Source organism: Populus euphratica, unplaced genomic scaffold, assembly GCF_000495115.2.
Source record: "Populus euphratica unplaced genomic scaffold, PopEup_1.0 scaffold1.1, whole genome shotgun sequence".
In the NCBI taxonomy this organism is placed as follows: domain Eukaryota; kingdom Viridiplantae; phylum Streptophyta; class Magnoliopsida; order Malpighiales; family Salicaceae; genus Populus; species Populus euphratica.
In genome coordinates, this window is record NW_011499845.1 from 5,008,703 (window position 1) to 5,022,151 (window position 13,449).

Consider the following 13,449-nt stretch of genomic DNA (forward strand, 5'->3'; position numbering starts at 1 on the left):
AAATTTAAAGTTTTTATTTTTTAAAATAATTTTTTATTTCAAATTAATTTTATTTGATTTTATTAATGTTAAAAATAAATAAAAATTACTTTCAAGAGTAATTGTAACATAACAGAGTATCAAACGTTTTTTTTCCTAATATCATGTCCAAATTTTGTTAAAAACAGGAGGAGAATCCAAGCAGGACATCCATTTGGCCTTTCCTAAGAAAGAACTAAAAAAAGGCATGTCAGTAACCCTATAGATCTGGTACATCAAGCTTCGGCAGAGACTTGTGATACTGAATGTTCCAAAATGGCAACCCAAGTCTCTCCTTCACTAGCCCCACTTCTCCTCTTTGCAAGAATCTCAGGTCTTTTAGCAGCAGCTTTAGTCATTTCTTGGGCTCTTGTTTTCAAGTCTAGCTTTCTGCCTCAATCCACCTCTCAAGAAGACCTCATTTACGCTGTATGTACTTTCCTCTCTATCCCCTGTCTCACATTTATTAGAACCAGAGAGAACAAAAAGGAAGAAAAACCTGCATTTCTTGAACTTAAATTTTATGGTTCTCTTTCTCTTCCTCTTTTTTCAACAGGTTCTCCATCCCTTGCTGATGGTGATTGGTTTCATTCTCATCAGTGGAGAAGGTAATTTTGACATTAATTAACCAAGAAATGTACTTATGGATAGTAGCTTAATTAACTCGCTCTATTATAACATGGTAGTGGTTTACAAAATGGAGGTTGATTCTTGCTCTTGTTGTTTCCGTTTTCTTTTTCTTTGTTTCGGCGATCTCAGCAATTTTGGTACATAAATGGTTGCCTGGTTCAAGGGGTTTCAAGAAATCAGTGCATTTGTGTCTTCAAGGATTGGCTTTGGCTTGTGGGATTTTTGGGATTTGGACAAAGTTTCACGGCAACGATGGGATCGTGGCAAATTTCTTTAGTTTGCATTCTTGGATGGGTTTAATCTGCATTTCCTTGTTTGGAGCTCAGGTTTTCTTCACTCCTGGTTTTATTTTACTCGTATTTACTACAGTTTGCCTTTTATTTATATTTACTGGGTTAGCATTGCAAATCGATCCTTAGTTTTTTTTGGCTTTCTTGTTCATTTGGAAATGAATTATTAGTGATCTTGATGTGGTGGGTCATGGCCATCATTTTCAAGTAACATTCTAGATAATGCCAGGTCACTGTGGACCCTTACGTGTACATTCTCTTAGTTCAAATGGAGAAGGCAACACAACTATATTATTGATGATTCAATTATTTATCAGTCTAGATATAACCACCATTGTTAATCTTTTGCTAACCAATGACAAAGCATTGTTTAATTCCTTTTTGGATTTGGATGCTTTTTCAGGGAGAAACATGTGTGGAATCATCGTCTTTTTATGCTTCAGGCTAGGCGGGATGGACTTAGCTGTGTTTGTTTTTGGTTCATAAAATGTTTTTAAAATTTTAAATTTTTTTGTTTTAATTTTTTTTATATAATTTTGGAACGTTTTAATATACTTGTATCAAAAATAAATTTAAAATATATATTATTTTAAAATATTTTAAAATAAAAAATAAATGATCCTACAATTTCAAACACAATCTTAATAATTATTATGGAGTACAAGGCTGCCCAGTTAGTTTACTTTCTAGGTTTGTTTTTTAATGGTCCCTGCAAGACAGCGAACAAAAACAAATTAGTGCGTGTGGGTTTTTCTTGTGATCTTTTAACTTTTTCGCAATTTTTGTTAAAATCAGAGGTCATGACCTGAAAGTGGATTGAAATTTGGGAAAATAGTTTCAAGTTTTGACCAGTTCTTTCTCAGAAAATATTAATAATGCATCAAAATAATAGACCAATGATTCTTAAGACAATTGATTAGGGATTGTTTTCCATTGTTATCTCCATTTGTTCAAAAATGTTGTCAATGGAACCATTGAGGACCCCTTTGCAGGTATTGGAAAAACCATTAGTTATTTGGCTATCTGTTGATCAATGTTCCTCTCATCTAGCGGGAGGGAGTCCCTCACAAATCCAAGGATATCCTGGGTTCGGACCCTGGGCTTAAAAAATATATACCTCGTTGCAGGAGGAGGACAAAGTCGCCCTTCAAATTTGCAATCCTGGTCAATACTACTATTAAGTTTCTAACAGTACTGCTGCTAAGGACAACTCGTTGACTATCTGACTATTGACCATGGGCTGCAAGGCTTGTATCCATGTAAAATAGAAGTTGGCTATATATCGTGAAATAAACATTTTCTGCTCGTTTCAATGCGCAGTGGTTGATGGGTTTCATGAGCTTTTGGCATCGAGGCGAAATGCGGACGGTGAGGATAACAGTGTTACCATGGCACATCTTTCTTGGTCTCTACACATACGGGTTAGCCGTGGCAACAGCAGAAACTGGACTGCTGGAAAAGATTACATTCTTGCAAACAAAGAAAGACGTGTCGAAACACACTCCAGAATCCATGGTTGTTAATAGTTTAGGACTGAGCTTGGCTTTACTGAGTGGTATTATAATACTAGCTGCGGTCTCTCCCAGGTTTCAAAGTTTTCGAAGTGAACTTACGTATTCTGAGTCAAAGAAATTGATGACATGATATGTGATGTATTATGTATATAGAGCAGATTAAGAGCATGTTTTTAATAATTGTAAGGATAATGTCTTGCATCATTTTTCTAATTTTTTGTTTTGCTTTTTTGCTGGAATAGAGTGAAACAATTTGAGCACTTGATTTAAATCATGTAAACAAACAGATAGAAGACGGTTAAAGGGAGAGATCTGTGGGAATAGAGTGCAGAAATGCCCGATCTGAACTGCTAGATTTCGGTATGACAAAGAGTAAATTATTCTTAGCTTATGAGTTTCGAATTGTAACTTCATCCTTCTTCCCTGACAGTCTATGACTTCATCCCTTAACTTTTGTTGGCTAACACGGGATGGGGTTGTAAAACCTTCACGGAAGATTTGGCTTCCTACGAGGCTCAAATGGACTGGATTCTACGGGGAGGGTGGTTCAATTAAGTCTAGCAAAACCAACGAAGGTATTTTGGGATATTTTCAGTGTTTAACATAACAAAAGTGGAGTAAAGAGAATATTAAAAGCCTTGTGTGTGCTGAGCTTAAAATAAATAAATGAGTAACATCCCTTCAATGTAGGACAAACGGGATAGGTGGCCCGTGGTGAAGCTGATTTCTTTGCAAAATAATAAAAAAAATAATGCCCGGTTCCTGCAAGGTTGTTTTAAAGAAAAAAAATGTTAATTTTATTATACAATAAAAAAGTAATGATAATAAATACATTAAATTTTAAACGAAAATGTGATAAACCAAAAGAAAAAAAATATTTGTCAAAAGAAAAAATATCACAAAGTTGAATTTTAAAATAATACAATATTAAAAGATAAAATCAAACAAATAAAACAATCAAGATAAAGATGGTCAATCAAAGCTAGCATGTTAAACTTACAATTGATGTTGTGAAACTGAACCAACTTTATAAAAAGAAAATTGAAAAAATATAAAGATGGTCAATCCTCAACAATACAAATGAATAAGATTGAAATAAAAATAAAAATAAAAATAAAAAATTAACAAAAAGAAGCCTAAAAAATAAAACACTTAGAAATCTGAGTAAGGTCACTAAACCTCATGAGCTGAATCATGCAAATAAAATAATGTAATAAAAAGCAAAATATCAAAAATAATGAAGCTTGATTTTAAAAAACAATCCAGTTTTGAATGATAAAAGAAAAATGTTAAAAAACAACCCAAAAAAGTGGTTGGGTTATTAGCCAATCTTATTGTTCAAGTTATAAAATTGAGATAACTTATTGAAAACAAATCAATTAAAATCATGAAACTCATTTTTAATGTTGATGAATGATATTGAAAAAAATAAGTGAAAACAAATAATATCAACTCATATTAACTTTTCAAACTTGTAATCCAAGTTATTAAATTGAAAACACCTTATATGAAAAAATTACAAAGTTTAATTTCTATCAAATCAAATATTGAATATTGAAATAAAAAAAATTTAATTATACTAAAGAATAAAAAAATAATAATTAAAAGAATGAGAATCAAATGTGAAATAAAAATAGATAAGGGGACAACTTATAATTTTAAACTAAAGAGTGAAATTGAAGAAAAAAATCAAATTCATAAAAAAATTAAAAAACAAACAAAAAAAAAACAAGAATCATATTTGAAAAAATAACAAATCAAAATTACAAATCCAATAATAAAATTGAAATAAATTGATTTTTGACGGAAAAACTAATAACAAAAATTAGAAATATAAAAAAAAGAATTGAAGTTGAAATATTATTAAATAATAAAATAATTCTGAAATTTTGAAAAACCAACATAAATTTTAAGAAGAAAAGAAATAAAAGACAAAACAAAAAAATAAGTATGATTATACTGGCAGTTGTTTATATATGATTATTTATAATCAAGATGAGTATAAATAATAAGGCAAAGTAAAAGTAGAATAAGAAAGTCCAATAATCAAAATCGAATTATGATTATACTTTTTAGAAAGTGCAGTTGTTTATATATTATATATAGGTATAGAATCTATAACATCCATAAAAAAAATTAAATAGAGAATTAAAGAGTGTAATTAACTTTTAAAATATCGTTGTTAGAAAAATAACTGTTAAAGAAAATAAATATCTATTGAAAAAATACAGCTGTTAGATTTACAGAAGCTTAAAAAATTGTGGTTTCAGTTTAAGAGTCAAAAAATAAATTATTATTGAAAATAAAAAATTTAGAAAATATAAACGTTATCTTGCGTATAAAAAGGGAAATATAAGTTTTCTTCAACATTTTACATGCAAGTTTATCAACATTTTCATTTTATTACAAGTCTATGTTATAGTTTATTATATAAATACTGGAAAAAATATTGTTTTTCTAATTTAAAATTTAAAATTTATTAGGTTTAAATACTTTAATTTAAAAATAAAAAAATATTATCTTTTCAATGTAAAATAAAGATAAAGATGTTACAGGTAACTTCTCAAAATATATTAAATTATATTATTTACAGCATGATTATCTCTAATTCTAAACTTACCATTTACAAATAAGAGTATAAAGTCAATTTTAAAATCTTCATATAAATGACATTTTGTTACCCCATATAATAACAGAAAAGTTCCGAGCACACATTAGTTGTCGTTAAACGTCTACCGTATAAATACCAACTTAACTTCCATCTGATAATCTTCTGAGCACACGTTAGTCGACGTTAGTTTTTAATTTTATTATTATTTGTTAATTAGACTCATCAAGCGCTACTTTGGCTGTTTTTGAACGTTTATTTACATGCTTACTAAATTTTGACATCCTAGCATCACGTGGAAAGAAAAATTTACCCGAGAACAAAAAATTGCAATTTGTTCTCTCTTAGCTGATTATTATTTATATACTTGAGTAAATTATAAACCAGTCCTTGTATTTCTACTACATAAAACATTCAATCCTTTTAGTCTTGAAAATAATTAACCGATCTTTCCATCAAACTCAACCGTCAAGTTGTTACCAAAAACTAACGGAAAGCTACATTCCATCTCAACATTTCACAAACAAAAGATTATCAGATGGACTCAGTTATAAAAAAAAATTGAACAATACAAAAGTTATTCAATTATTTTCACATTAGACGGACTAGATGGACATATATTTGAAATTGTAGTTATAATTGTTTTATAAAATACATGTTAAAATATATTAAAATAACATTTTTTTAAATTATTTTTGAAATTAAAACATCAAAACAATTTAAAATATAAAAATTATTAATTTTTAACAATTTTTTTAAATATTTTAGAAACGTGAGATGACCTGCATTTCCAATGATCTTGTGTGTTTATATCATTTTAGTTGAAGTTTTTTTAAAATTTAAAATATATATTTTTATTTAAAATTAATTTTTTAATGTATTGATATAAAAATAAATTTTAAAAATAAATAAATTATTTCAATATATTTAAAAATAAAAAATACTTTTCACTGCTGCTGTCTTAAATATCCCCTTCTGTACTTACAGGAAAAGAAAAGGCTTCGTTTAGTGAAACGGCAACCAAGCGATGGGTTTGGTAAGAGATCCCTAGACGGTCAAATCGCCCGCCCGTCTACCCACTAAGGACTAAGAAGTAAATCCAGCTGGCTGCTGTCGAAATAAAAATGGAGCGGGCCGCCAATCCTATGAATCTGGATGATCGAAAAAAGTGACTGCAGAAAAAATGGATGTTCCGGTGATTAGGTTTCCGACTATAACTATGATGGTGAGAGTAATCGGAGTGTTGGTGGCTGCTTTCGTTCTAATTTGGACCTTCCATTTCAGAGGAGGCCTGGCTCTTTCATCTGACAACAAAAGCCTCATCTTCAATGTAAAAAAAACCCTAAAATCCTGTTCTTAATCAGCCATTGTCTTCTTAATTTTGGTATTCTAATAGCCTTGCTCCTCACAGGTGCATCCTGTTCTTCTGGTGATTGGTCTTGTTCTCTTGAATGGTGAAGGTAATTCCTTATGCTCATTTACTTTTTTCTTTTACTGAGAATAATTATTTCAATTCCATAGCTTGTAAATATTTAATGTAGAAATAGCTTGGATGAATATGTTCTCCTTTCTTTATGGATCTCACGGAATGGCGCAAAAGGATCTATACCCCAACCCAACTAGTGAAGAAATAAGGCTACGTTGAATCGTTGTCGTTGTTGTTGAACGTAAACAAATGCTGATAGATTTTAGGTGTTCTAGAAGTTAGAAATGGTAAGAATTGTTTGCTTGAATGTGGAAAAATAGGCAGTTGGAGAAATGTAACATGGCTAGCTTGTTTTGCTTGGTGCAGCGATGCTAGCTTACAAGACTGTATCAGGAACTAAAAGTTTCAGAAAGATAGTGCATCTGACAATGCAATCTATGGCATTTTGTTTAAGCATAATAGGAGTCTGGGCTGCTTATAAGTTCCACAGTGAGAAGGGTGTTGATCATTTCTACACTCTGCATTCATGGCTGGGCTTAACTTGTTTATTCCTCTTTGGTACTCAGGTTTGCTCTACCCCCCTCCCCCCCCTCTTTGTTTTTGAATAGCTTCATGGGTCATGCTGGACCAGTTATATATAGTAGCCCAACCATTTGTGCATACAGCATGCCTTGGAAGGTTATCCAGTGCCTTTTTTTTGTTCTTCTTGCCCAGTGTTAAGAACCCCGGACGTAATTTTTTTTTACAACTTCTTAGGATTTTGCTTGTCTCTGTACAGTGGGCTGCTGGCTTTTACACGTTTTGGTATCCTGGTGGTTCAATATACAGTAGAGCTGCTCTACTTCCCTGGCATGTATTCTTCGGGATTTATATATATGCACTTGCTGTTGCTACTACTGCCACAGGAATTCTAGAGAAAGCTACATTCTTGCAAACCCACAACATAACATCGCCCTACTCCACTGAGGCATATTTGATTAATTCCCTGGGTATGCTGGTTGTGGTTCTTGGTGGTTGTGTAATACTTGCCATAGTTACACCTATGAGTGCTAAAGGTGATGCTTTTAGAACACAAGAGTATCAAATGCAATATCCTTCTGTGTAATTACAGACATGTGTTGTTGTAGAATGATTCTTTCAAGAGTGACTTTGGTCTGTTTAGCGGAGAATCTTTGCTGGCCAACCATTTGGGCGTGTTTGTTGGAAGGTTAAATCTGAAAAATAAGAGCATGTTGATGAGGTTACTGAAAACGTTTATTGCAAAAGGTCTTCTAAGCCAATGATAAGCCAACTCTGACCCTGGCTGAGAAGTCTCTGTGCATAGCATTAATGGCCTCTTCCTCCTAGTACAAGTTCAAGCAATCGTAACAGTGGGGGGGGGTGTCCTTTGAAGGAGAGTTCAGTGGGTCATATACTATGTTTTTTTCCTACTTCAGTGGACGGTGTTACATGCTTAGGCAAACAACAAATATAGCACGGGTAAAAAGGAAAATTAGTTGTCTTTTTCTTTTTTCTTTTTTTTAATCTCCCTGTCAATTGAATCACCCCTAAGTCGAGGCCACTGAGAAAAAACCATCAAGCAATTCCTTAATTACAATAACACCACTTGGCAATGTGGATGAACAAGTGCCCACCCGCAATGCAACCGAGGGAAGAGCGTCAGCAACAGCATAATTATCCTATAATCTATATTATTATCATGTAATCCTTTTCATCACTATTAACTTCTTATTTTAGTATGTAATTATTACTATTTTGTTAATATATATATATATATATTTATTTATTCCATTAAACATAAACAATATTCTTATTTTTCAATTAAAAAAATTTAATACTCGAAAATACATCTACTATAATGATATTTTCATTTCTTACGTCCCCGGCTATAGGACTAGCAGCAAGACGTTGTGTTGTCGTTTATATATATATATATATATATATATATATGCTTATTAACTGTTAATAGTTAATTGATAATAGTTAATTAATCTACAACCCAGGAAAAAAAATAATCTCGGAGGTTGAAGTAAAAAACATATCGAGAGCCCGTGGAAAGCTAAAAGTGTTTTATCATTTATTTTTTTTTGTTCATATTTTAATGGATAAGTTAAATAAATAATTATTTTGACTATTTGTTTTGTTAATGGTCATTTCTACATTTAATTGTAGAAATGGCTAAAACAATAGCCATTGACCAATAATTTTTTTAAAAAAATATAAAAAAAATCTTCTATAAATACATGAAGAAAAAATTTATAGTTTTAAATTTTTGTATTGTGCCTCATCCTTCTCTCAAATTTAAAAAAAAAAAAAAAAAAAAACAAGAATTAATTATTTTTCAGTAACTCCTTATTATATTATTGGAATTATACATCAATAAAAAAACTATATTTATATTATTTAAAAAACTATATTATCAATTTAACTCTTATAAAAAGCATCTCGTGTTGGAGATGCTCTTAGTTATGTTATTGGGTGGTTGTGTTGGCTAGCTGTTGCTAATAATTAAGGAAACGTTAAGGGACGCAGAGGCGTACCAAAGCAACCGAAGCGGAATGAACACCAGCATCGAGGTTCGCCAACTTTTTTGCTTTGATCGTTTCATCTTATTTTCAGCAGAGAGGTGAAAAAAAGTGCTCTTCTGCCACTAATAATACGGGCATTCCTTCCTCTCTCTTCGCCCGCACCACCGTCACTCCCTCGCTCCTGCTCCTGCTCCGACGACGCCGTAATCTCTCATTTCTAAGATCCGAAAATCCTGACAAACTCCTCCGCCGCTCTTCCTCTCTCACCGACACACACCTCCACCTGACCTGATCCTCCCCCCCACCTCCTACTGACGGTGACGACTTCAAAGGCTGGGCTTTTCTCGAATCCACTCAGCAGAACAAGAAGAAAAGTTTTTCTCTTCTTTTTATCTTTTGTGTTCCTCAATTTTACTTTACGTAATCCGGTAATTAAAGGTTTTGTTCAATATGGATACTAGGGTTGCCAAAAATCGTAACTTCTGGGATTGGTACCGATGTTGCTGCTCTGTTAGCCGCCATTGCATACTTCTCTTTCTCTAGAAATGGTCTGCCTCCTCGTTCCCATTATCTCACTTTCGTGTTTGTTCTGGTGCTTTATTAATATTTTTTTAATTTTTTTTATTGCTATTACAGGATTTAAGTTCCGATTTCGTGGTCCAAGTTCTATTGAGACCACCATAGTTGATAAAACCGAAACTTTTGTGTTTGACGAAAATGCTGCTACCGTGTCCAAGACAGCTTTGGATGGTATATACGATGATACCGGCGCAACTCTCCCTAAAGGTAAATTATGTCTCCTCAGTGAACCTTAAGGGGCATATACACTTAAAAAAATTATTACTCTTGGCTGATGGGAATGTGTAGGGACGGAACTTATGCATGTGTGCCTCAAAATGACTGCCTTCATTGTTAAGTAGATGTCCTCAATCGCTAAAACATATTTCTACTTGATTACATTCTGGTAATCTTTTGAATTCATTATTGGAAAGGTAACAACCTGTCTATGCATCTGATGAAATTACATTTGTGAATGCTTTTGCATGCTATGGCCCAGCAGCTCCCTTTTTTTCTCTAGGAATCAGAAGCATAGAATTGTTCCATCCATATCACTTTCTGGTTCGGTAATTGCTGCATTTCATGACTTGTTTGTTGAAGATCCAGATTTTGAATCCATCCAAGGTACAGCTTAATCTTGATATTTGTTTCCAATCTAAGATTGAGTTTGTTATAGAGGAGTTCTAAAACACTTGTTTCTGGGTTGCGAATAAGGCCTTGCCGAGGCTGGCATCATACCCAGCAAGCTGTCAGGGATGAATTCCTGCTCTGAAAGTTCAGATGATGGAAGATCTTGCTTTTCCCCCTAGAGGTGTGCAATGTGCACTTAACCATGGATTTTTCCATAAGTTCCATATCAGCTTTCTCGTCTTCTTTCTATCTAAGAACAGGCCCTTTTCTTTTAGTCTTTCTTCTCAATATAACTTATCTGGTGGTGCAGGTTTATTTCTCGGCAGGATCTGATCAACTGGAAAGCTCAATTAGAGTATGTGTTTTTGTCAGGAATTACAGAACATGTAAATACTTTTCAAATTTGTGATTCTTAAATTTATAGAGTTGCTTAGAAGTAAAAATGAGCTTGGTAATTTCACCAGCTTTTCATGCCTTTCAAAACCTGACTTGTCTACAGTCCAGATGTCGAGGACAAATGTAGATTATATGGATGCAACGGGGATAAGCTCAGATGCATCGCCTGAACTTTTTGGCATTATGCTCAGATGCATCGCCTGAACTTTTTGGCAGGGGACAGGAGCATTATTAGAATATTTTTGGTATCTACCCCTTCTCATTTCCCTTCCCAAATTTATGCTCTTGTGAACTATAACTAGAGATGTTTTCATTCTTGTTAACTTATTGACAACATAAAACTCAAGTGATTAAAAGCATTCTATTGACTACCTTATTCAAGACACCCCCCTCCACACATATTATCTATTTATTATTCATGAAAGACACATATAAGCAAATTCTAATCTTAATATATTCAATCAGTTGGGTTCCTCTCTCTCTCTCTCTCTCACTCTGGTGTTTTTTTTTTGTTTCCTGCTTGAGAAAGAGCAATCTGCATTAGTAAAGCTTCTGCTGATATCTTATTTCTGTGAGTGCCACTTATTTTTTTAGCTTTCACTTTTTTTAGAAAAAACAAGAAATGCCAATTAGGCCAAAAGGGGCCTTAGGGTTGCATTGTGAGTTTTAGAATGCTGCCACCATGCAGAAAATGAAATATTGGGCTTGTGCCAATCTTGTGGGTTGGGAGTCCAGCAATTTCAAAGGAAATGAACGGGATTGGGAGTCGAGCAATTTCAAAGGAAATGTTCTTGTCATAGAATTGCATATGAAGATTATGATTCCATGGTTAAATTTGCACAGGACAGAACAGGCGGTTTTAGCCAAATAAACCTCTAACAAAGGCATAGGCGGCAGTTGCTCTGACAAGTGGCAGGATGTCTGATATAGTTTACAATGAAATATTGAGGCTGGAAGCTGAGAAGTTATTAAGGGAAGCTTCAATGGAAGAAATTAGGAATGAATTTCTTGAGAGAGAAGATATAAAAAGGTCTTGGAATGAGAAGATGAATGAAGAAAAAATTTGAGGTTTTGAGGTTGAGAAGCTTTATATTGCCATTTTAAATGATTTGGAAGAGGAGAAAATTGTACAGGTGAAAACTTATGAGGAGTATTTGAAGGACAAGGCAGCTATGGATTGTCAGAGGCAACTACTGCTCCGTCTCAAGGGAAAGGTTGGTGGGGGTGTCAGAAAGGCTTGCATCTGAGAGGTCTGTGTATGTGGCCGAGCAGTGTAATCTGCAGGAATTCCTCAGTGAATTACAATTGAAGCAGGGAAGGATGCTTGATGCAAAATCTATACTGGAAAGCTGAAATTGAAGCTCTTTGAATCCTCAGGTAAGGATTACAATTCAGAGTCTTTGTCTGGATCAACTTTTTTCTAATTTGTTGCATGGCTTTCATAATAATTTGCTGAACCTGTTGTATTTACTTGATTTATAGTTGACATTTTCAATGTAGAACTAGTTTCTCTACAAATGGATGTAATCAAAGCTATCATTGTATATTATCAATTTGGTTTTTTTCAATGTAGAATTTGCTCTGTTAGTGTGAGAAGTAATGACATCTATGATAAATTGGAAGTCTGCTTCCTATCATGTCGTGCAGAGCTAGAAATAGATGTCTAGAAAATCTATTGATGTACTCGTAAACATACATAACATGTTCTCTACCATTTCAAACAATCATCAGTTCCTGACCTTATCTGGTGTCCGTTACATTTTGGATCTGATGCAATGTTTCATGAACTGCAATCGTCTTAATTGAATCAATTGATATATTTTGGGATAGCATAATTAGCACCATATAAACTTTTTTTTGGTATTGCGAGTGTTGAGAGGACTGCATGGATTTAGAAGGTAGATGGTTTGTCTTGTTGTTGTGCTTCACTCTATGTTCAAAATAGAGCATGCTCTAGAGTATTCTGTCTGATTAGCAAAGTTAATATATCTACTTTGAATTTAATATGGCAATTCACTTGACTTTCCATACCTTCTGAACATGTATTCTGCTCTAGAGTGGACAGTCAGTTTGATATGTAAAAAAGAAAAAAGAGAGAGTGGATGAGAGTTTTATTTGAAGCTGAGGCACTATCCTACTTCATTTATACTGCTGGAACCTTATTATTCAAGGAGAAGTAAATGTTAGAATTCTGATATTTTTAATGGTTCTCTATTTCTAATTAGTAATTACTGCAGGTCTTGGGTGGAAGATGAGGTAAGGAAAAGCCAAGGCCGAGCTAGGAGGTTGGACGAAGGTGGAAATGGGACAATCAGGCCTGATTATAACAGAGCAGAACTATCCAATAACTACTGCCTCTTTTCCCCATGGATGGCTATAAAAGATACCGTGGATGTGAAATTGGATTGGTGAACTGTGATGTGGGGATTTGGTTTTGTGTCCTTATTTGTAATATGGTCATCATTTATGCTGTTACTTCTGGATTAATTAATCAAGCAATTAGTGATTATATGAATACCGGGGGATGTTTCAGGAGCATTTCTTCCTCTAATCTGTTTCTATTTAGTGGCAAGCCCCCAATAGTTTGTTTTACCCAAGAGCCTATGCTACTTAGAGCTGTAGTCATAAATGCCTTGGGCTGGGACAGGATCTGTTTCTAATTTTTCCGTTCATTGATTGTTCTTGATGAATGAATGTATTCTTGATTTGATGTTTGGAATACCAATCGAAACAGAAGGTTTTGTTTTCGTCCACGATGTTCATCTGAAGATTTTTGAGAAACAAGTTTTCATGTTACATCTTTAGTTGTCGGTCCTAACCTCTGCGTACGGGGAAGGCTAGGAAATTTTCA

General features: G+C 33.4%; 1 protein-coding gene and 1 long non-coding RNA gene across 12 annotated transcripts; both read left to right on the plus strand.

Moving 5' to 3' along the window:
• Positions 1-129: 129 nt before the first annotated feature.
• On the plus strand, positions 130-7,669 carry LOC105128167 (uncharacterized). The gene is made up of 9 exons (XM_011029715.1): positions 130-447; positions 575-626; positions 778-974; positions 2,259-2,579; positions 2,883-3,027; positions 6,218-6,390; positions 6,472-6,520; positions 6,853-7,052; positions 7,265-7,669. Exons 1-9 carry the CDS (start codon positions 295-297, stop codon positions 7,589-7,591), a joined length of 1,617 nt encoding a protein of 538 aa, XP_011028017.1. The 5' UTR covers positions 130-294; the 3' UTR covers positions 7,592-7,669.
• A 1,298-nt stretch (positions 7,670-8,967) lies between these two features.
• On the plus strand, positions 8,968-13,328 carry LOC105123506 (uncharacterized). 11 transcript variants are annotated; one of them, XR_841860.1, is made up of 9 exons: positions 8,968-9,388; positions 9,476-9,562; positions 9,651-9,800; positions 10,075-10,196; positions 10,287-10,383; positions 10,513-10,588; positions 10,702-10,721; positions 10,780-11,975; positions 12,836-13,328. It is a non-coding gene; the product is annotated as an uncharacterized LOC105123506 (long non-coding RNA). The 11 variants fall into 11 exon arrangements; XR_841862.1 differs by lacking the exon at positions 8,968-9,388 and having other exon boundaries at positions 9,395-9,562; positions 10,702-10,755; positions 10,790-10,843; positions 11,209-11,975; XR_841871.1 differs by lacking the exon at positions 8,968-9,388 and having other exon boundaries at positions 9,395-9,562; positions 10,702-10,755; positions 10,790-10,843; positions 11,442-11,975.
• The last annotated feature ends 121 nt before the right edge of the window (positions 13,329-13,449 follow it).